This window comes from Nannobrachium achirus, assembly GCF_963921795.1.
Source record: "Nannobrachium achirus genome assembly, chromosome: 19".
NCBI lineage: Eukaryota > Metazoa > Chordata > Actinopteri > Myctophiformes > Myctophidae > Nannobrachium > Nannobrachium achirus.
Genome location: NC_137826.1, coordinates 50,225,769 through 50,248,342, shown reverse-complemented (window position 1 = coordinate 50,248,342; position 22,574 = coordinate 50,225,769). Strand labels below are relative to the sequence as shown.

The 22,574-nt window shown below is 42.9% G+C and overlaps 1 protein-coding gene across 1 annotated transcript in view; it reads left to right on the top strand.

Annotated features, from left to right (window-relative positions):
* Positions 1-22,574, top strand: part of LOC308304908 (rho GTPase-activating protein 7) — a gene marked incomplete at both ends in the record, with an annotated part of 129,960 nt that overhangs the window by 62,405 nt on the left and 44,981 nt on the right. The window contains one exon of the mRNA XM_080749533.1: positions 18,412-18,483. Within this exon, the coding sequence (XP_080605659.1) occupies positions 18,412-18,483 (72 nt within the window). The remainder of the gene's footprint in view (positions 1-18,411; positions 18,484-22,574) is intronic.

Sequence of the window (22,574 nt, the reverse complement as noted above, 5' to 3'; positions counted from 1 at the left end):
TCAGTGGACCTTCTCTGACTTGGAAGTTTAAATCCACCAATGAAGGTGGATCGTGCCTTTCAGTGGGAATGGAGTGGTTTCTTGCGATTTGAGACTTTCTGCAAACATTCCTTTCATTCTCCATAAAAATTAGAAAGGCAAAACAGGGAAAGAAACCTGTGGAAAAAATGCTTTTGCTGGACATTTTCAGGAAAAGAGCAGTAATTACTGAAGAGTTCAAACGGCCAGGGGTTGACACTATAAGGTCTCAGAGGCACTTGCCCGTCGTGCAAGTGCTGTAGTTTACTGGGATCCCTCCATAATTCTGTCCCTCAACACCAAATCTCTTCTGTGAAAACAGCCGATCTGCAAGCTCACACTGATGTACTGTGTGGATCAGTGTTTCTCAAACATTCAAATGTCATGGTCTCCCCGGCCTTAACTCGTCTCTGACAGTGTACAAATGGAAACAAATGAACCGTCACGTTCCATTTGTACCCTGTCAGAGTTACAGCCTTGTATGGGTCAATTTAGACCCCCCTAAAGGAACCCTCAGAGTCCCTGGAACCCACTTTGAGTACTGGTGTAAATCATCTATTTTCGGGGGAATATTTTGCCCTGAAAATAGGAACGCTTCTGTTTCAAACAGGGTCGAGTAGGGTTTGTTTTGGGATAAGACAAAGGCTCTCTCTTCAGGCTTGGCGAAGAGGAATTTGGAGAACTCTCCAGTTGGACTGAGATCTTTATTGTCTTGGAGGGCCGTGGGCACCACCGCCAGATATGGAAGATATGGAAGATATGGAAGATATGCCGCCGCCGTTTGTAGCGCCGTGGTGAAAGTCACAAGGCCTTGGGAAAACACAGGCCTGGCTTTAAGCTACAGTATATGCAGACCGTTGGGGTGTGTGTGTGTGTGTGTGTGTGTGTGTGTGTGTATGTGTGTGTGTGTGTGTGTGTGTGTGTGTGTGTGTGTGCGTGCGTGTCTGTGTGCGCGTGTGTGCAGTCCCCACAAGCAGGGGTGAAAGTGCCTTGAATGAAACCTGATTCATTTAGAAGCACTTCATAAGAAAACGTATGTTGATTTAACGATAGTACGTGTTTTCTTGTTGGACATGCGTTCGTGGCAGGTTGTATGAGCTTTTGACATCATTGCTTTCCCCTCTTTCTTTCTTTTAAAAATGTTATCCCACGATTTTTGCAAACCATTTCTTTTTCACCCGGTCAATTATCTAATGCGCTACTTTTACTTGTAGTGGAGTAAATTTGGAGTAAAAGACTAAGACTAAGACTAAAATAAAATGTTTTGATATTTAGTCGACTAAGACTAGACTAGACTAAAACAATTTCAGAAGACTAAGACAGGACTAAGACTAAATGGTGTGTTATTCAAAAGACTGAGACTAAAGCCCTTTGCACACAGGACTGTTGTGTTTTTTCCGTTTGCTGCATTATTAAAACGAATTGGATTTGGTCATAAAATGAGTATGAGTTTTTACCGCATGCGACAAGACGCACAAATCAAACTGGTTTCGATCGAGAAAAGAACGCACAGCCGCAGCCACTTGTCGCGCGGAAAATTCGGAGCCGGTGTGCAAGAGGTCGTAGAGAATCATTGTTTTCTTTTTAAAAAAAATGCAATAGTCCGTTTTGTCTGTGCGAAAGAACGCATCTGTGTGCAAAGCCCTTAAGACTAAATCAAAAATTGCTGAAAAAATTAACACTGCTGGAAACACTGCTACACCAGTGGGTCTCAAAGTGAAGAGGTCCCAAATGGCCCCTTACGGGCGTCCTTGGAATGAAAAGGTTTGAGAACCACTGCTACACTAAATGGAACAGAGACTTCAGATTAGAATCATTGGTAACACCCGTGAAGGAAGTAAGGATTGTACAATTTGATGTACATCTCGCCTACAGAGCATCACCAACTTCTTCCTCCTATGTTTAATGTTTTCATTCAGGCTACAGTTTCTTTGAGCCGTCGACTTTCTGTTCTGTGACTGCTGGCAGTGTTGGAAGCTGCTGTTAGGATTGTGTTTTGGGGTGGAAGCAGGTTAATCTAGCAGCACCCTAAACCTTTTCCACGACGCGCTAAAAGCTAACGAGCACAGCTGGCCCCCCGTTATGTGACTAATTAACTATGACCTCCCACTCAAGTCACATCAAACAAAGTTGGCTAATTAAAAGCAGCATACATTAACATCATCGCAACCCATGCACTTGGCTTTTTGGTATAAAATGCCGTGGCCACTTTATGGGAACTGTTTAAGTTTGAATTGTCTGGCCTATTTTAGCGCCGTAAAATGTAATAACGAGTGATTACTTCGCGGTCAGGCAGATACCTCATTAGGCCTATGTCAAAAACTTCTCTGGACACGTAGTTACTCGTTAGCTGATCACAAGCTTATGCATGTCCCATCGTGATACGTTTTGAGCTTTTTTGACAGTTTAACAAAAACAAAAAGAGAGGGTTGGAGACACTCGGCTGCACCTCGTGTCCACGCCCCTCAGCCGTTATAAAATACCAGGTAACAACATGCCTCGCGTGGCTTATTGCTTCAACATCAGCACCCCGACTCTGTTTGACCAGAATGGAACACAACCTTAATTAGCATCAATGTTAACACTGTCCAATTGTCCAAACATTAACACTGTCCATTTCTGTCCAATATAGCTGCTGCTATTAAGCAAAACTATTCCTCCACCACTGCTAGAATCAGAAGAAGCAGGTTTATTCACAGATGATTCACAGAGAAACTGACTCCTGTGCCAGCGACACGTTTTTTTCTCCCCCCAAGGACTTTCCCTAGAAAACTTCCCAAACTCCCAGCACGCCTGGTTCATTTACAGCTGGCGTTCCACCTGGAGACTCGCTGGAGAGCTGACCCGCACAGCGCCCTCTACAGGCTCAATCTGCACTAACCGCCCCCCTCTGATCCGCAAGCAGCTGTGACACGCTGTTATGCAAGACCGACATTACACCTAGTGCATGGAGAACCTAGTGCATGGAGAGGAGAGGAGAGGAGAGGAGAGGAGAGGGGAGAGGAGAGGAGAGGAGAGGAGAGGAGAGGGGAGAGGAGAGGAGAGGAGAGGAGAGGAGAGGAGAGGAGAGGGGAGAGCAGCACAGATAATGTGACCTATGAGCTAGTGAGTCCTCAATCCTCATGCCAACTGTCGCCGTGGCAGAATGGAAAGAACTAACTCATGCCCGTGTGTGTGCGTGTGCGTGTGCATGTGCGCGTGCTCCAAAACTCCAAAACCAACTCTCACTATACCAGTAAGACTCCCTAATCGGGAGATAAGCGACCGTCACGCAGGGAATATGGGAAATGGGACAGATCCATGTTGATGCCATGACTTTAGAGATAATGTGTACCGCTTTGCGTGATTTTAGGCCAAAATCTGTAGGAGCGGTGTCCAAAAATGTGTTTGGCAAAAAATTGGCCTGATAGAGGAGGGCCATGTGAGAAACCAAGTCTGTTTTGATTTGCCATCCAAGGAGTGTGTGTGCAAAGTTTGGCATGGACAGGGGGCAACGGTGGCGAATATATGAGTAGGGGCAAAAGTGTGACAAACGGAGGGACAGACAGCCGGTGGAGCTTTTCATAGTAACTTGCGACCTGGCGGTCGCAATAAACTGATATGACTACTACTGTCTGTGGGGGTGGGGGTAGAATGGGGGTCCAGGAATGTGGAGGTCAAAGTGGGGTAAACAAAAACGTTTAATAGAGTACCAAAGTCCTGACATCACTTGTTCATCCCACTGGTTTTTGAGAGGTGCTCCTGGAAGGAGCTAAGCTCCAACATCTGGCTTTGTCCATGTGTACAAAGATTGTTGTACGCCCAGGATCACATTGGCCAAGCTTCATGGAACGCTTAATGAAATCAATTCTATATTGCAGCATTGATTGTTGTGACCATAGGTCGCAGTTAGCCATGAAAACATCAGATCTGGTCAGTAACGAAAAAAGGTGCGAAAAAAGGAAGATGGAATAAATTCGGTCAAGTACTATAGTCTGGCAACCACACTAAGGCTATAGGGCTCCACCAAAAAGACGGTGTCAAAAAAAGACCAGGGGCGAATTGGGTGTCCGATGTCCGACGTTGACGTCGGCAGTGGAGCACTCTTCATTGATTAAAGCGGGATCGTTCCCAGTGTTGCCTTTGATGCGACGCTCGACGCACCCATCTGAGCCGGGGGGTTAAATATAAATAATCTGGAGAAAAATCATGTGTGCAGTGTGCACGCACACACATGTGAGCTAGAATGTTAACCGTGGCAGGGGATAAGGATCTCTTGATAAGGACAGAGAGAGAGAGAGAAAGAGAGAGAGAGAAAGAGAGAGAGAGAGAGAGAGAAACCCAGTCCCTCTGAGGTCATTGGTGCTTCCTGTAAAAAACAGGAAATAGGCTAGGAAGTGTTCTATCCTGCCATGGTCAACTCCTCCCCCTTTAGATTTACAGCCTTTCTTATGTAACTCTGAACCAAGGAGAGACACCATGTTGATCAATAATCCACAGTGATTGGCATCATCACGGGTGGCCTTTCTGTGTGGAGTTTGCATGTTCCACATTTTGTACTTTTACTTTTGGTACTTTAAGTACATTTTGATGCCAATACTTTCGTACTTTTACTCAAGTACATTTTGAATTCTGGACATTTACTTGTAACGGAGTACATCTACAGTGCCGTATTGATACATTTACTTAACTCACTTAGCGCCTATCGACTCCTAAATCGACATTGTTATTATGGACGTCCCTGCCGATCGACTCTCAGATCGATTTTTATATAAAAGCAATTTTTTAGCAATTTTTTCGATGTATTAGCGGCGCAAACGGTTTCCCCTACCTTGTACTGGCTGTGACGATAGACCATGGAAAAAAAAGGATAAGCTGATGACGTCACTGGTATTCAGCTGGCTGCTCCCAGCCGTTAGCCTGTCCATATCCATAACGCCGCTTCAGTAGGTCGGATTTTCATTCCGTTTTTTTGTGTGGCGTCTGCATCCGACCATTTGCCCGGACGATAGGTCAATGTGAACGATCTGCTACGAATCATTTAGATCCACGCGTTGTGTACTCCGGTCCGCCGCCATTTTAAAACCCATAGAGGAGGGGCTGTTTACACAGCTTCATACAGAGACCTGTTATGTTTACAGTGTTACGATGGCGCACTCTAGTGGTGTTTTTGGGGATAGTTTATCATCTCTCTGTTCAAACTCATACAATTGATCACATTACAATATTAATATTTCCTGGCGTTATTAGCGCACATCCATATTTTAAGTTGGCTAGGAATAAGTACAAAATGTGAGTACTTTTTCCACCTCTGCTAAAAAAGTGTGTGAACCACAGCTCTAACCAACGACCTCTGTAAATCACTCTGGATGAAAGCAGGGGCGTCACAAGAGGCGGGGGGGGGGGGGGGGGGGGGCGTGGGACTGAGTTACTAGGGCCCAAGCTGGAGGAGCCTTAATTATGTCATGCTTTAGCCATTGAGAAAAAGCAGATATATAAAGAGCTTGTAGATCATGCTATTTTTGAAAAGTCGTGAAAATGTGTGAAAATCTTTGAATATTATGTATTATTTAAGCGAATGTTTGTAACTCCGATTTTGCTTCTGGGGGGTCCCTGGAACTAAACATTTTGAGATGGGGGTCCGTGGCCAAATACATATCATTGTGGGGGTCCTTCACATGAAACGGTTTGAGCACCACTGGCATAGAAACATAGTTTTTTTCAAAAAACCTCAGAAGGATTTGAAATATTCAGACTCTGCACAAATGTTCACGACTTTTCAAAAATAGCAGATCTACAGGCTCGCAGCGCGGCACTCAGTGCCGCGCTGTGAGTTTCCGCGCTGTGAGCTTGTAGATCTGCTATTTTTTCAATAGTTAAAGCACAAAATGTGAGTGAATCCTTTTACCCAGGGCCCAGAATTTGGTGCGACACCCCTGGCTGAAGGCGCTCCACATAATGAACCATCCTGGCTGCGTGTAATGTAAACAGGAGGGCTGTTTGTGTGCTCCATTGTTGTAGCGGCGTGACAGAAACGCTGCTGTTTCGTGTCGGGGCCGCGGAGGACGAGGTCACGTGACTCCCTGACACAATGAGGTCACATTCCATCGGCCCCGCGACGTCATCGGCGGGTCGGTTCTCCCTCGTTCCTTTGTGTGGGTGTCGATCGCCCGTTTGTTCTTCTCCGCCGCGGAGGAAGAATGGAAAAAGCTAAGAAATGTGGAGTGTGTGTGTGTGTGTGTGTGTGTGTGTGTGTGTGTGTGTGTGTGTGTGTGTGTGTGTGTGTGTGTGCACGTGTGCGTGTGCGTGTGTAGACATTGTGAGGACAATTCTCTTGGTCCTCACAGGGAGATGGGTTGTTTGTTTGATGGTTGAAATGGATTTTTAGAGATACTAAAGACATAGAGATATTCATGTCATGGTTATAGGCTATATACATTTAGAGGTTATACAGTAGGTTTAGGGGTTGGAATTAGAGTTAAAGGAGAATTCTGGTCTAAATGGCTTTCTTAAGGGGAACACACACAGGAGGCGGGCGCCTGCGCAGCGTCGCGTCGCAGTATTGACGTGCCGCGCGGTAACACCAACTTTCCCCCGGTGGGGAGAACATTGTCACCGCGTGGCAACGCTGGGAAAATAGAACAGTGGCGTATCGGCGCGGCAGACACGCGCCTGCGCGCGTCTGACGCCGCCAGTGTGGATTAGTTCATTGAAAATAATGGGGGTGTATGAGTTGCCGCGCCGCGTCAGGTACCTTGTCAGGAACATGGTACGCGTCAGGTACGTTGTCAGGTACATGGTACGTGTCAGGTACGTTGTCAGGTACATGGTACGTGTCAGGTACGTTGTCAGGTACATGGTACGTGTCAGGTACGTTGTCAGGTACATGGTACGTGTCAGGTACGTTGTCAGGTACATGGTACGTGTCAGGTACGTGGGTATCTTAGTGGTGTAGTGTATCTTGTACACCAGGCCCATTGCAAGATGCTGTCATCTACTCTTAGCCACCCCACGCTTAACTGGTGAGTAGCGGTGAGGTGAGTCTGGGAAAACATACATTCAGGGGTTATACGTCGAGGGTTTGGGGTTAGAGTTATTATGCTCACAATCAGGAAATTATGCCGTTTTGATCAACAAGCTCAAAACGTGACATCTACAAGCCAATCTGTGTACTGTAGCTTGTGTGTGTTTGTGTATCTTGTGCGCCGCCTTACCCTTGTCCCTAAACTTTGGTATGGTACGGTATGGTATGGTTTATTACGTAATCCCGGAGGGGAAACATGTTTTGCCACCTGAGCGAATACAAATGCACAGTAACAATAACAAACATTACAAAATGCATAACATTACATAACACAGTAAAGAAAGAAAAGAAAAAGAGACCCTCCCAAAACAGAGCTGTAAACGTTTTTTAACAGCATTCGAACAAAAACAGTAACCTTGTGACGCGAGGCTCCCGTAAACAAGGCTTTCCGCTCTGAGGAATAATCCTTTCTGTTGAACAGACCAGAGCAACCTTCGCTGCTGAAAGTATGTTTTAGCAACAGTAGTGCTTTATCCACAGGTAAACACAAGACACGCTTGTGAAGATGGGCGGAGACAGATACTGTACCAAATTGGAACACATTCGTGAGCCAAAAGAATGCAAGCGTACATGCTAATCCTCCCTTTCATGTAAGGTTAATGTAAATACAGCCTAAAAAGATGCAGATGCAAATGATTACTTGTTGTAATGTGAATATTGTACAACAATTGAGCTTTGTTAATACTGGAAAAAAAAACTAACTTATTTTCAGATCTTTGCGAGTTATGTCCCTTTCTGCTGGACCTGGAAAGAAATACAAAATAAAAGTTCAAATAGCCGATATACAAAAACTATGGCTAATATGTTTAGGCATAAGGTGTAAGATAGAGCCCCTGATAGAGTATTTTTGCTCGAGGCCAAGGTCAAATTGTGTGAACTGTCATGGTGCCATCAGAAGCACTGTGGATGTCAAAGTGTTCAATATTTCAGCTTAACCCTGCCAGCGTTATAAAGCTGTCAGAGAGCTTTTACACCCCACTGAACACACACGCACACGCATACACACACACCCACACACACGCACACACACACACGCGCGCGCACGCACGCACGCACGCACGCACGCACACGCGCACACATGCATGCACGTACGCACCCACCCACACGCGCGTGTGCACTCAGGCAGGCACGAGCGCGAACAGACACACACACACGGGTAAAGACGAGCATCGTAGCTCACTTGGCGTTGATAGGAGCTGCTGGAGAGAGTTTTTCTGAGGAGAGGAGAGGAGAGGAGAGGAGAGGAGAGGAGAGGAGAGGAGAGCAGAGGAGAGGAGAGGAGAGGAGAGGATGTTAGAGAGGCAGGGGGCTGAAATTTCTAAAAGGGCCTTTTGGTGAAAATATAGAAAATAGCAGACCTCCAAGCTCACAACGCGTCGCTATTTTCCGTGCTTGATACCACACTGAACTAAGCATAATCAAGTAAAAACTGGATTTCTATTCAGGAGAGTTTGAACAAGGCAATTCTCTTGAATGCTGCCTTCAGGTATGGCATGGAAAGGAGTTTGAACAGTCTAAACAAGACGTACTGTATGATTACGAGTTAAAGGAGCCACAGACACTTTCAAACGAGAGGGTGACATACACAAACAAGATGGAGTAAAGGTGGCAAGCAGGTGAAAGACAAGTTAATCATTAAGATGGACATTCAACGTTATACCACTTGAACTGCAAAGCTCTATATCGTCACTGTCGGGCAGAAACCTTGTATCTCCGAGTTTCAAATGTGCATGTTTTTTCACCAAGTAAAGTCCTGCTTTATTATACAAGGCTGTTGCACAAAAGTAGTGAAAACAGCCGATCTACAAGCACACAACGCCTCGCACCATCTGCAATATTCACTAGTTTAGTTCATTTTTAAAATGCTAAATATAAAACGAATGGTCTTGGACATACAAGGTTTCCAACCGACAACGACGATATGTATAGACCTTATGACCAATCAGAGTAGTGTAAAGGTGATAGACCCGCCCTACATTTGCACACTGGCCTCTGGTTGGTGTCAGTGTTGTTCCCCCCCCCCCCCCCCAAGGGGCGGTTACAAAAAGATTCAAACCTACAACCAGTGAGAGTAGCAAAAGGTGATACTTGATGCTCCTATGTACAAACATAATGAGAAAGAAGTGGTAGCCAGCACTCAAGGAATATCCTTTTTAGATGATTTTATTTACCTCAATGCATGGACAGTATACAGACGCGTTTCGGCCCTTCGGCCTTCCTCATCTAAAAAGGATATTCCTTGAGTGCTGGCTACCACTTCTTTCTCATTATGCTTCTCTGAGCCGTGCACCTAAAAGCCTTCATCTAACTTGGAGTGTTGCGGGCTGTCTGCTTTATTGCAGATATCTTTCTCTCCTATGTACAAACACAAATATGACAATCCAAAACATACAGTCACACACAAAGAGACTGACTCTAATGGGAACCAGCGCCCTACAAAACCCAAAGCACCCCAGTGTTATTATTCATCTTTTTGAAGCGGTGAAAGCCGCTTCTAAGGAGTGGCTTTGTCTGTCCCGTACATGTTTTATTTGAGAATTCCCATAGATTCTCAAGGAGTGAGAATGTCTGTCCCGTACATGTCCCGTGCATGCAGAATTTAAGATTGGTCAAGCTTCACATGACAATTTGGCCCTCCAGACAAAATCATTCATTCATTCAGAATTCATAGAAAATATAGAACTAAAGCACATGAAAGTATAGCTCTAGAACACATAGAACAAAGATTCACCGCTTCACTTCGAACCGAGGTTTGATTTTTTTGTACATTTCGAAATGCGCGGCTGTGCATTTACGCCTTTTTCCAAACAAAATGCCTCCGTGACTTGATTAAGATGTTGGATTTACATAATATAGATTGTAATCTGCGCGACACTCCTCTTAAAACAGCCATGCTGATGTGTGTTGTCCTGTGTGTGCTTACGGCTTGTTTCTATCAAACGCCTCCCTCCGTTGTCAGCCTTACGTAAGATGGATTGTCTATCTGGGAGAGACGCTCACTTCCCTCTAAGATAAGTGAGCTCTGCACGGCGGGAGGAAGGGCTGCTTGTGGACGCCTGCTTGGAGCTCTGATAAGAGATGAAGCTCTGCGATTACAACCTGGCACCGCCTTGTAGACAGGAAGCTGCTGCTGCTGTGTGTGTGTGTGTGTGTGTGTGTGTGTGTGTGTGTGTGTGTGTGTGTGTGTGTGTGTGTGTGTGTGTGTGTGTGTGTGTGTGTGTACACAACGTGGCACCGAGTGCTGCACTGCGAGCTTGTAGATCTGCTATTTTCTGAAAAATCGTGAAAGTATTTGAATATTTCAAATCCGTCTAAGGTTTTTTGAAAAGTTTCTATGTCAGTGGTGCTCAAACGTTTTCATGTCAAGGCCCGGTAGGCCCACTTGTATAGTCTGCCCACCGGGCATATGCCCGGTATGCCATATGCCCAGTCCACCCCTACTTGTAGATCTGCTATTTTCAGAGCGCGACACCTGAGCGCAACCAAATGTTAAATGACTTGTCTTTTAGTTCTACCGGATCTCTTCTGTCTTCTCCACTAGTCCCTCCCTAACATTTTTATTTGTGAATAAATGCATGGTTGAAGACAAGAAAACATAATAACATGTGCCAAAGGTGAACCGGTAGACTGGTCCTCATTTAGGATCTTACATAATAAAGGCATTCTTATGGTCAGAAAGGCAAAATCGGATTACTATTTGTCTAGCTTTGCTAAGACACAGGGTAATGCAGCTAGTTTTTGGAAGGTGGTAAAGTCCCTAAAAGCTAGTCCTGCCTCCTCTCTCCCGTCCCAGGTAAATGATGTAAATGGGGTTGTCTTTAATAAATCTGCTATATGTGACATTTTTAATCAGCATTTTATATTGTCTGGTCAGCTATTTGACAGACAGTCTGTAAATATAGCGCCTGCTGAAGCGATTATTAACAGCAACCCAGTCAATGTTACCACACCGGGATTCTCTTTTAAATCAGTTACACAGACAGAGGTTCTAAAGGCACTGTCACAAATCAACACGAAAAAATCAAAGGGTGCAGATGATCTTAACCCGTTTTTATTACATCTCAGTGCAAGTATAATTGCGTCACCACTTGCCCACATTTTTAATTTAACACTTTCCACTGGTAAAATACCTGCAATATGGAAAAATGCGCAGGTAATACCCACTGCATAAAGGTGGAAATCAGGCTGAGTTAAATAACTACCGGCCAATATCGAAATTATGCTGTCTAGCCAAGATATTAGAATCCCTAGTCAGTACCCAGATCCGTGCATACCTGAACACAAATAATCTACTACAACCTCAACAATCAGGTTTTAGACCAGGCTATAGTACTGTGACAGCTACAACGTTGGTCACTAACAACATATTAGAAGGCCTAGATAATTACCAACACTGTGCAGCCATCTTTATTGACTTATCTAAAGCTTTTGATACTGTCGACCATCATATTTTATTACAGAAGTTATCCACTGTTGGCTTTGATGAGCTCTCTGTTAAATGGTTTGGTAATTATCTCTCAGGGAGAACACAAGCTGTTGTGGCAGATGGTTTTACATCCAGTTCTCTTTTAATTCATAAAGGTGTCCCTCAGGGGTCAATATTAGGTCCCCTTTTATTCACACTATATGTGAATAATATTGTGCTTCCCTCCCTGCACTGTGATGCCCACTTCTATGCGGACGACACCATTTTATATAGTATTGGCTCCACCGCAAATCTGCAGACTGCCTTTAATAGGTTTCAACAGGCTCTAATTGGTCTTAAACTGGTTTTAAATTCAGAGAAAACTAAATGTATGACATTCACCAGGTCTCCGATTACAGATACCCCTACTGGGATCTACACACTTAATGGAGAACAAATCGAGCTGGTTACATCTTATAAATATCTAGGAATTTGGTTAGATGACAAATTCTCATTTAAAGTCCATGTGGAGCACCTAACCAAAAAGCTAAGAGGACAGATTGGGTTTCTCTACAGAAACAGATCTTGTTTTTCTCTCTCTAGTAGAAAGGCGATTGTTCATTCTGTAATAATGTCTGTGTTTGATTATGGAGATGTGCTCTACATGCATGCTTCACGCTCCACGCTGAAGCCACTTGATATATGTATACCACAGTGCCCTGCGGTTTATCACTGGCGATAGTTATCTGACCCATCATTGTGAGTTGTATGAAAAAGTGGGATGGCCATCTCTTGAAGTTCGCAGAGAGCAACATTGTATGTTATTTATTTATAAGGCCTTGTGTGGTAAACTACCTCTGTATCTATCCTCACTTTTAGATCTAAAAGTCACAGGACATTCAACACGCGCACAGGCGCACATTAGATATACCTGTCCACGTATGAACAGTGAGCAAGGAAAGACTGCCTTTATGCACTATGCTCCACACAAATGGGAAGAGCTTCAGGATTCGCTCAAGCTGTCTCGACTGGTTTCACTAGAGGCATTTAAAGTGATGCTTGAGGACACTCTACATATAATAGGGAGTGAACCTGTTTTATGTAAAAATTGTTTATGTGTATCTCTGATGTTGTATGTTGTTGTATTTTGATTATATTGTTTGTTGTTCTGTTCATTGCTGTATTGTTTTTATGTTGTAATCAGGGTGTCCTTGAAAAAGAGAGCTTGCTCTCAATGGGCTCCCCTGAATAAATAAAGGAAACAAACAAATGTCTTAAAGACAGGGTGAAATCAAAAACATGTTTTTCACACTTTTAGAGCATATCTGTAGTGATAATATGGCCATAGCTAACACTAGATGCCAAAAAAATAGAAAATAAACAATTGTTGTGTATATTTATATCAAAGGTCCCTAAATAGGCCATTCTTAATTACTTCCTGTGAACAGAAATTCAAAAAGTGATGACATAGACAGGTCCGCTTGCATATAAATGAACCTCTGATTACATTCACCTGTTTGTTTCCCATTGCTGGCTCCCATTACTCCCATTACTCAGATTATAAATCGGTTCAGAAACACACAGGCTTCCTTTTCAAACTGAAACTTCAAAATAAAACACCCAAAATAGTAATTTCATTGGGTCTTTAATGTCACTTGCACTTGAGATGCATTCTGCGTTGATCTGAAATCAGATTAATCTGCACAATTATTGTTCAGTCGGGGGAAATAACCGAATGTGAGATTAAATGTGAACACTAGGGAGGAGTGGCAGTTCGCCTGACACCCCAGATGACGGCCCTGAAGGAGACTATGAGGCAGATTGATGTGTGCCCAAGTCAGAAGAGACAGAACTGACTCCAAAGAGAGAGAGAGAGAGAGAGAGAGAGAGAGAGAGAGAGAGAGAAAGATAGAGAGTAGGGACATGCAGAGAATGTTAGAGAGGCATTTTGGTGAAGATATAAAAAATAGCCGACCTCCAAGCTCACAGCGTGTCGCGTTGCGATGCACTTTGAGCTTGGAGCTCAGCTATTTTCGGTGCTTGATACCACACTGAACTAAGCAAAATCAAGTCAATACTGGAGCTGTGCCGTAACGGCACACAGAGGACAATTCTTTCAACATAAGATGCTGCTTTCAGGTTCAGGAGAGTTTGGACAAGGCAATTCTCTTTGCATTTCTTTCACCATAGTAAAAACTGCATTCATGGTCTGGAAAGGGCACTTTTTACAAACAGATAAAAGGCTCAAGTCCCCTTTGATGTCTATGTGTGCACGTGCCTGGCAGGGACGTGCAGAGAATGTTAGAGGCTGGGGCTGACATTTCTAAGAGGGCTTTTTGGTGAAAATATCAAAAATTGCAAAAATAGCGTGACTATTATCGGTGCTTGATACCACACTGAACTAAGCATAATCAAGTCAATACTGGAGATGTGGCGTACGGCATGGATTTCTACACAGAGAGGGCATTTCTTTCAACATAAGATGTAGCGTTCAAGTTCAGGAGTTTGGACAAGGCAATTCTCTTGAGGGCCGTTAATACAGCAATGGCCGAGGGGACAAAACTCCTGCTAAAACGACTCTTTTCCCACTTCAGGGTTCTGTATCCTCGGGCCAGATGGCATGAGGTGGATATAGCGATACAGGGGGATGATCAGCGTCATTTGTTATCAAAAGTGCTAAGCGTGTGATGGCCATATTGTTCATATCAGAAAGCGTGGGCATGGGAAGACTGATGATCTTGTAAACAATTCGGGTAATACTGTCGAGCAGTGGCGCGTGGTGCTTTTTTTACCCAGGCCTTCAATAGATATCCACCCACAAGCTCAACGGTTAGAATTGCGCACAAATTCACATGATTACAGTGTCATTCGACATAACCAGGCAACAACAGACAACACCGATATCCTAACCAAGCTGATGAGATCAGAGACTGACTGAGTTACACACTGCACGAGCGCAAACATGCACACTCACAGCCACACACACTATACACACACACACACACACACACACACACACACACACACACACACACACACACACACACACACACACACACACACACACACACACACACACTTACAGCTATATAGTGCACAGTCAGACAGAGCCAACTTGCAACACAGACAGCAACAACAATATAGCCTATAAAACAATCAATAAACACAGAGTATAAAAGAATAGCCTATAAACTCACCATGGCTGGTAATGTGTCCATCAATGCCAAGCTTTTCTTTAAGTCCTACTCGAAAAAGGTTTGCCAAATTGTCCAGTAAATCCACACCAAATCTGTTTATTCTCCTCCTTCAGCCATGTTTTGTTATTTGTGCATTTGTTTGTGAGTTAATTTAGCAAACTGAACTCATCACTCATCAACTTAGAGTAAACAGAAGAACATGAAAACAAAGGTTTGGTTTGGAGGAAGTGGTTCCTGTTTCTCATTGGACAGTTCTTCCAGGGAAACTTTCCAGGGATGGGATCTTTAGGGCAATGGGATGCTAGCAACGCCAAAATAAAAGCCTTTGGTTTCTGAGGCAAGCAAGCAACATCATTAGGGCCAGTTAGAAGGCTGAAATAATATCTGATTCGAGATCTGATTGGTTGGAAGAAGCTGACAATCTAAATGTCAGCCCCATTCACTTGTACTGCGCTGGCTTCAATGGAGATTCTGAAGGCTCACGGTGGAGATTTCTACCCGGAGAAAACATCTACACTAACCTCTTTGCAGAAAATAGCCGATCTACAAGCTCACAACGCCTCGCAGCGTTGTGAGCTTGTAGATCTGCTATTTTTGGCAAATATTCTCAGAAAAGAAAAAAAAAGGTTTCTATCACACAAAGATTTGGAGGCCACCCTGTAGTAACTCTGAGGACCCCCTAGGGGTCCCGGACCCCCTGTTGAAGACCCCTGGTGTAAATTAACTACCATAAGTAAGTTGTCATTAACTTAAGTACAAGTTTGAGGTATTTGCATTTGACTTCAGCATTTCCAATTTTAAGCACTTTTATTTCTACTCCACTACATCTCATATACAAATATTGTACTTTGACTCCACTACATTTATTTGAAAACTTTAGTTACTAGATACTTTGTAGATTTTGATTATTATTGCAAAATATACATTAACCACTTCAGCACTATATAGGCTACATTAGGCTATTTGAAAGTAACCATCTACAAGATTATATATATTTGTATCTATAATATTTGTCCCGCGATCTTGTAACCCATTTTCACCCAGTGCCAATTGCCTATGTAATCCTGGGCTCTGCTCTCCCTCTGCCATGCCTGGGGCTACAACGGACTGACCTCATGCTTCCTTCTATGCATGAGCAGTCCAAGTTGCTTCTTTTCACCTGACAGTGGGGATTTCCCCGGCTTGGACGTAGCGCGTTGAAGGAACACGTTATTCCAACCAGTTCCTTTCCCCTCCATCAGGTGCCCTGGCTGGCCAGGGGGATCGGCATTATAGAGACCAGGATTTACAAGATTATAATTCATCACAATACATTGATCGAAAGCTTGTATTTTCAAAAGATTTTCATACATTTGAAAACTTGTGAAATGGGACATTCTGCCTAATGACTCATTTCTACTTTGTGTACTTTAATTAAGTACATTTTGACGCCAATACTTTTGTATTTTTACTAAAGTAAGTTTTGAATTCCGTACTTCCGAAAACAGAGTACTTCTACAGTGCAGTAGTGATACTTTCACATATTGTAAAAAAAGAAATTAAAAAAAATGCAAGTACTTTTTCCACCTCTGGAGAGGCAGAAGAAAAACAAGAGAGAACAGCGAGAGACAGTGAATAATAATAAGAACGACACAAAGAAACTCCCCCCCCCCCCTCTCTCTCTCTCTGACTCTGACCCTCTTTGCCACAGTCAGCCAATTAGCGGCAATTAGAGCGCGCCTCTTTTCCGAGGAGTCAGCGATAATTAATAGCCTGTGCCATCCTTTATGCATCCATTTAACTTTGTTTATTCCCGTCATCGTTTCGCTCCCCCTCAGCCCCCACAATGCAAATTTTAATTAACCCATTTAGAACGGGTACACATTATGGTGTATCATTATTTTATGCTTTAACTATTGAAAAATAGCAGATATACAAGCTCACAGCGCGGCACAGAGTGCCGCGCTGCGAGCTTGTAGATCTGCTATTTTTGAAAAATCTTGAAAATTTGAATTTTGACCCGATTCTATAAGTGTCTTTTGAATCCTTCTAAGGTTTTTTGAAAAACCTTATGTTTCTATTTCAGCAATCTGGCTCGCCATCGTCAAAGAAAAGGTCCTTTTCACTTAACTGGAGCTCAGTTAGTCTGTTCTTGAGAGACTATGTCAGTGTTGCTCAAACCTTTTCATGTGAAGGACCCCCAAAATGATATGTATTTGGCCACGGACCCTCATCTCAAAATATTTAGTTCCAGGGACCCCCCAGAAGCAAAATTTTAGTTAACAAACGTTCGCTTTGAAAATACATATATTCAAAGATTTGCACACATTTTCACGACTTTTTCCAAAAATAGCAGATCTACAAGCTCGCAGCGCGGCACTCGGTGCCGCGCTGTGAGCTTGTATATCTGCTATTTTTCACTGGTTAGAGCATTCAATAATTCTACGCCTAAATTGGGTTAAGGTTCAAAGAGGCAAAGGCTGATTAAGCAAAAAATATTCCGTCACTGTCGAGTGGAAACCTCATTATGTCCAGACCTGTTACTTTTAAGTATTCAAATAAAACAAAGTAGCAAAAATAAAATCACACAAACTGTGAGTACTTTTACGTTATTGGTACTGCAGGTCTATATTCATGCCAAACATCTGTTCTTTTACACCAGGGGTCTTCAACGTTTTCATGCCAATTAAGGACCCCTTAGTTGAGAGAGAGAGATGAAGCAGGGACCCCCACAACCTGTTCATAGATTCCATATAGTTTCGACAGCGCAATCGTCAGTGTATTTTGGATTCATGTCAACTTGTGTTTCAGACATTTAACCACCGTCAATACTTAATAAACTTGAACTTTCAGTCTGTACTTAGTCTGCTCTTTTTCCCCTCTACACCAAAGCTCTTTGCCGACAATAGCAGATCTACAAGCTCTCAACGCCTCGCAGTGCGAGGCATTGTGAGCTTGTAGATCTGCTATTTTTGGCTATAAAGTTCTCAGAATATGGATGCTAGGGTTCAAGTGGTTAATATAAAAAAAAAAAAAAAAAAAAACGTTCTATCACCCCCTGTAATAACTCTGAGGACCCCCCAGGGGCCCCGGACCCCCTGTTGAAGACCCATGTTTTACACAATTAAATTCTGAATACTTTTATGTGTGTTTCTACTTTGTGGTAGTAGATTATTTAAGTAAAGAAGTACTCGAGTGCTAGTCTGGGATCACTTCACTTTTCGGGTTTGTAACCGGTCTGGAGCGGAAACCACAAAACGTCATGTTTTGTAGTACTCAAGGACTACAATTTCGCCGGAACTATCCACCGGAAACAGTTTTAACCCAAAATAATTCCCCTGCGCTCAAGGACATACTTTTAGGGCCTACCTAATAAACTCCTCGATGCGGAGTAGTTTTGCTTTTGAAAAATTAGTTTGGTATATGCATGTTTTAGTCCAACTTTTAGCGACCGGCAAGACCACACTAGGCTACTCGAGCATTTTAATAGGGATTGGGGAAACAAACGGTGGGAACCAAATCAAAGCGACGCCGCTTCTTCTAGTGGTTTCCGCGCTTTAGGCGGAAACCAAACGGTCTGTTGTGAACGAACACCAGGCTCTCTCCCGGGAGAAAGCCTGGTAGGCGAAGTTACTCGAGTGCCATTGTAATCAGCCATAATCATAATTGACTTTCAGAGGGAACTAAATAATTATTGTCTTCCCCTCCCCTCCCCTCCCCTCCCCTTCCCTCCCCTCTCTTGTTTGCAGAGATCGAAGCCAAGGAAGCTTGTGATTGGTTGAAAGCGGCCGGCTTCCCTCAATACGTCCAATTATACAGAGGTAAATATCCAGTTCACAGGGGCGTCACACCACATTCTGGGCCCTGGGTACAAAGATTGACTGCGGGCCCCCCATGAATGTTAACTATTGAAAAATAGCAGATACAAGCTTGCAGCGCGGCACCGAGTGCCGCGCTGCGAGCTTGTACATCTGCTATTTTTGAAAAATCATGAAAATGTGTGCAAGAAACCTATGTCAAGGACCCCCAAGATGATATGTATTTGGCCACGGACCCCGATCTCAAAATACTTAGATCCAGGGACCCCCCAGAAGCAAAATTTGAGTTACAAACATTCACTTAAAAAATACATATATTCAAAGATTTGCGCACTTTTCACGACTTTTCAAAAATAGCAGATCTGCTATTTTTCAACAGCTAAAGTTATTAGGGCCCCTCCACCTTGGGCCCTAGTAACTCAGTCCCACTTTCCTACCCCTTGTGACGCCCCTGCCAGTTCATGCATAATTAATGCTTCATTTATACTTTGTCTCACGGCAGTGCCACGTGCCGCAAATAACCGATATACAAGCTCACGTCGCATTGTGGATTCAACACGATGTGAGCTAACCGACTTTTATATCAGCTATCTTCGGTGCACATCATTGTCATACGACGAAGTATAAATTGTGTTTAAGTCTTACAGCATGCAGACGTGTATACAAAAGTGGCATTTCACGCCGTGTTGCATCCTGTTAACTTGTAAACATGAATATGAAACATCTATTAATGATATAAATATTCATTCTCTGCATGCGATGAAGAATGTACACTGAACGAGTCTCCTTGTTTACCTAAACGACAGCTCCCTCTGCGGACAGTTTATTTCAATTATGAAAGACAAACTATGAGGTTTTCTTCCAAATTTTTGTTGAATATTAAAGGTGCTGGAAGTGATATGTTTGTTATAATTGTTAAGTAAGTGAGTAAGTCAGTAAGCAAGTTAAGTAAGTAAGTAAGTAAGTAAGTAAGTAGGTTGCTAAGTAAGTAAATGAGTGAGTGAGTCATTGAGTAAGTAAGCGACTTGCTTACTTACTCAGCAAGTCAAAGTATATGTAAGTATGTAAGTAAGTCAGTAAGTCAGTAAGTAAGCAAGTAAGCAAGCATGTATACTAAGTAAGCGACTTGCTTACTTACTTACTTACATACAGTCAGTAAGCAAGCAGGTCGGAGAGGCTTCTTGTCGGTATCAGCCAGAATGTGCAAGCCTATCCCCAGTATAATTATATTTAAACAAGTATTGTTAAAATAAGTGTTAAAGTAACTTTGTAACTTTGGGGTGGTTAGGTCTCCCTGCTCTTCTATTGAGACATTTAGATCGTGTCAAAGGTCACGTCTCACCTACACACGGGACCGGACATTAATTCTGACCTGATGGTCAAGATTATATTTATCCCCTGAGCAAGCAGGCAGGCTCTTATTAGCTCAATGATGAGGACAGCACAGTTAAGGAAAAATGGGTTCAAATCCGGGGTAGAAGAGGACAGTTACTGTACATAGTGCAGCTTCGTTGTCGGGTGAAAACCTTGAATGTCTAAAACCGTTTGTTTTGCATTTATCATCTTAATAATGATTTAAACTAGTGAAAACAGCCGATCTACAAGCACATGTGTGCTTGTAGATCTGCTGTTTTCACTGCGACGGCCTTTGCGAAAGAACAAACAAAATTCACCCTTTGTCAGTCTTCTGGTTGGTCCCTAACTGGCCAACCAGAAAAATCATTCACTTTTGCTACCGGGGGCAGAGTTATGCAGTGGGACAAAGTCCTTCATTCTTTCACCGCGGTGCAGTGATGCGCGACACGGCAGCGGCGCAGTATGGCGCTGCGCCGTCATAGCTTCAACAAACTAGTTCACATGAACGATATCGATGTAACTAAGATATTCGATTGGGTACATATATTTTAAATGGGAAGAATTACAATTAAAATCCATTTTATGCTGAGAGCGAGGCTATAGTTCCACAATTTCCTGGTCAGTGCGAGTCACCCAAGATGCTCTCTCTCTCTCTCTCTCTCTCTCTCTCTGCCCGTTTCAGACGATTAAACTAATTAAAACATGTATTTGCGGGGGAAAACCCCTGTTTTGCAATGTAACTACTGTACTTTTTTGTTCCTTTTTTATTAATATCATGTAGATGTTTTTCTTTTGGTACTTTAAATAGCAATAATGAGGCTATGAAAAATCTTGTTTTTTATAATGGAAGTGAATGGGAAAAAAAAGTCTTCCCTGGCTTTTTTTTCCCTGGGGTGGGACTTGACAAAGGGTGAATTGAAACTTGGAGATATGAGGATCCGCATCTATAAAGCTCTTTGGTAATAAGTAGAAAGCACATTTTCATGCCAGGATAACCAATTTCACCCAATCAGGATAGAGAAGTCACACATAGGACACAGGATGAAAAAAAAAAAGTGAAATTGGAACTCGAGCACTATATAATTGAATGTGACAAATGGGTTCTCCTTCCGAAACGCGTTTATCACAGAGCTGTGGAGACAAATGGAACCGAATGGACTTTACTTTACTTTATTTGTTTATTTAGACGGGACAATGCATATTAATGAACACTACATGAAAGCAATGTAAATAAGCCGGAATTAGCAAGAATGCTAAATTTCATCCGTAGTCCCCACATGAAGACAAAACAATACATACCAACAAACAGTAACCCTACATTAGGAGAGGGCGCCTAAGAACATACATACAAATACTATTTTTCCTCAACCAAGAGAAAACAACAAAACAACACATATTACTAACAATACCCTACATTAGAAAAGAAAAGTTAAAAATATACGTACATGACATGAGTTGTACTCTTAAAACTATACATGGTCACAGGTTTGATTGTCAACTAACCATTTTTTTAGATTGAACTTGAAGGATGGAAATGACAAACAGTCTCTTATTGTTAGAGGTAGGCCATTCCAGATTGAACATCCCTGCACTGAAAGGGTGTTTTTTCCAAAAGCGGTTACCCGGTACGGTACTTCGCAATCCCCTCTAGTGATTGCTCTAGTATTGAGTCCTCTATCGGGCTTCCTTTTTATGAATTCCTTTAGGGGAGGTGGGCATAGACCATTTAGGGTCTTATATATGATACTGACCTGTTTAAATACCTTAAAATTAGCGAAACTCAAAAAACGGTACCTCTGAAGAATATTACAATGGTGATATGAGCGGGGTTTCCTATCGAATACCTTAAGCGCACTCTTATATAGCTGTTCAATGGGTTTGAGAATCGTTATACCTGTGCAAGACCAGTTTGTGAAACAGTACTCAATGTGTGATTGGATCATGCATTGGAGATAAGATTTAGCAGCACTAACTGCCAAACAAGGTCTGATTTGTTTAAAGTTCTGAAGGTTGAACTTGATTGTGTTTGTAACCTTTTTTACATGTTTTTTAAAGGTTAGGGTTGAGTCTAACATGACCCCGAGGTACTTGAACTCTGGCACAAGTTCAAGTTCCTCTCCACCCAGAAACACATTTGATGACTCCATCACAACTGGTCTTTTGGAAAAAGCCATGCAGACCGTCTTTTTTGCATTCAGGAGCAGGCATGAGTCTGTAAGCCAGTCCTGAACGCTGGTCAGAACAGAAGTTAAAACCGTTGACACCTCTGCATAGCTCTTTCCATGATTCAGTATAACCGCATCATCTGCGTACATCTGGATATGTACATCTTTACATACATCAGGTAGGTCGTTTATGAACAGAGAAAACAGAATTGGTCCTACTATTGATCCCTGGGGGACACCAACCGAGCAAGTGTGATAAGGAGACTTGATGCCATTTATGCTTACACACTGTTCTCTATTTGATAGGTATGATGTAAACCATTTAATGGCCTCTGGGGACAAGTTGAAATGTGTTAGTTTGGACAAGAGGACCTGATGGCTGACAGAGTCAAATGCTTTCTTGAAATCTAAAAATACTGCCATTGCGCATGGGGCCTTGTTCAAAGCACACTTTAACTTTTCAATGAATAAGCAATTTGCTGACTCAGTGGAGTGGAAGGCTCGAAACCCAAACTGCATAGGATGCAGAGGGGTGTAGCCTTTGTCTAGATGTTTAACAATAGACTTTACAAT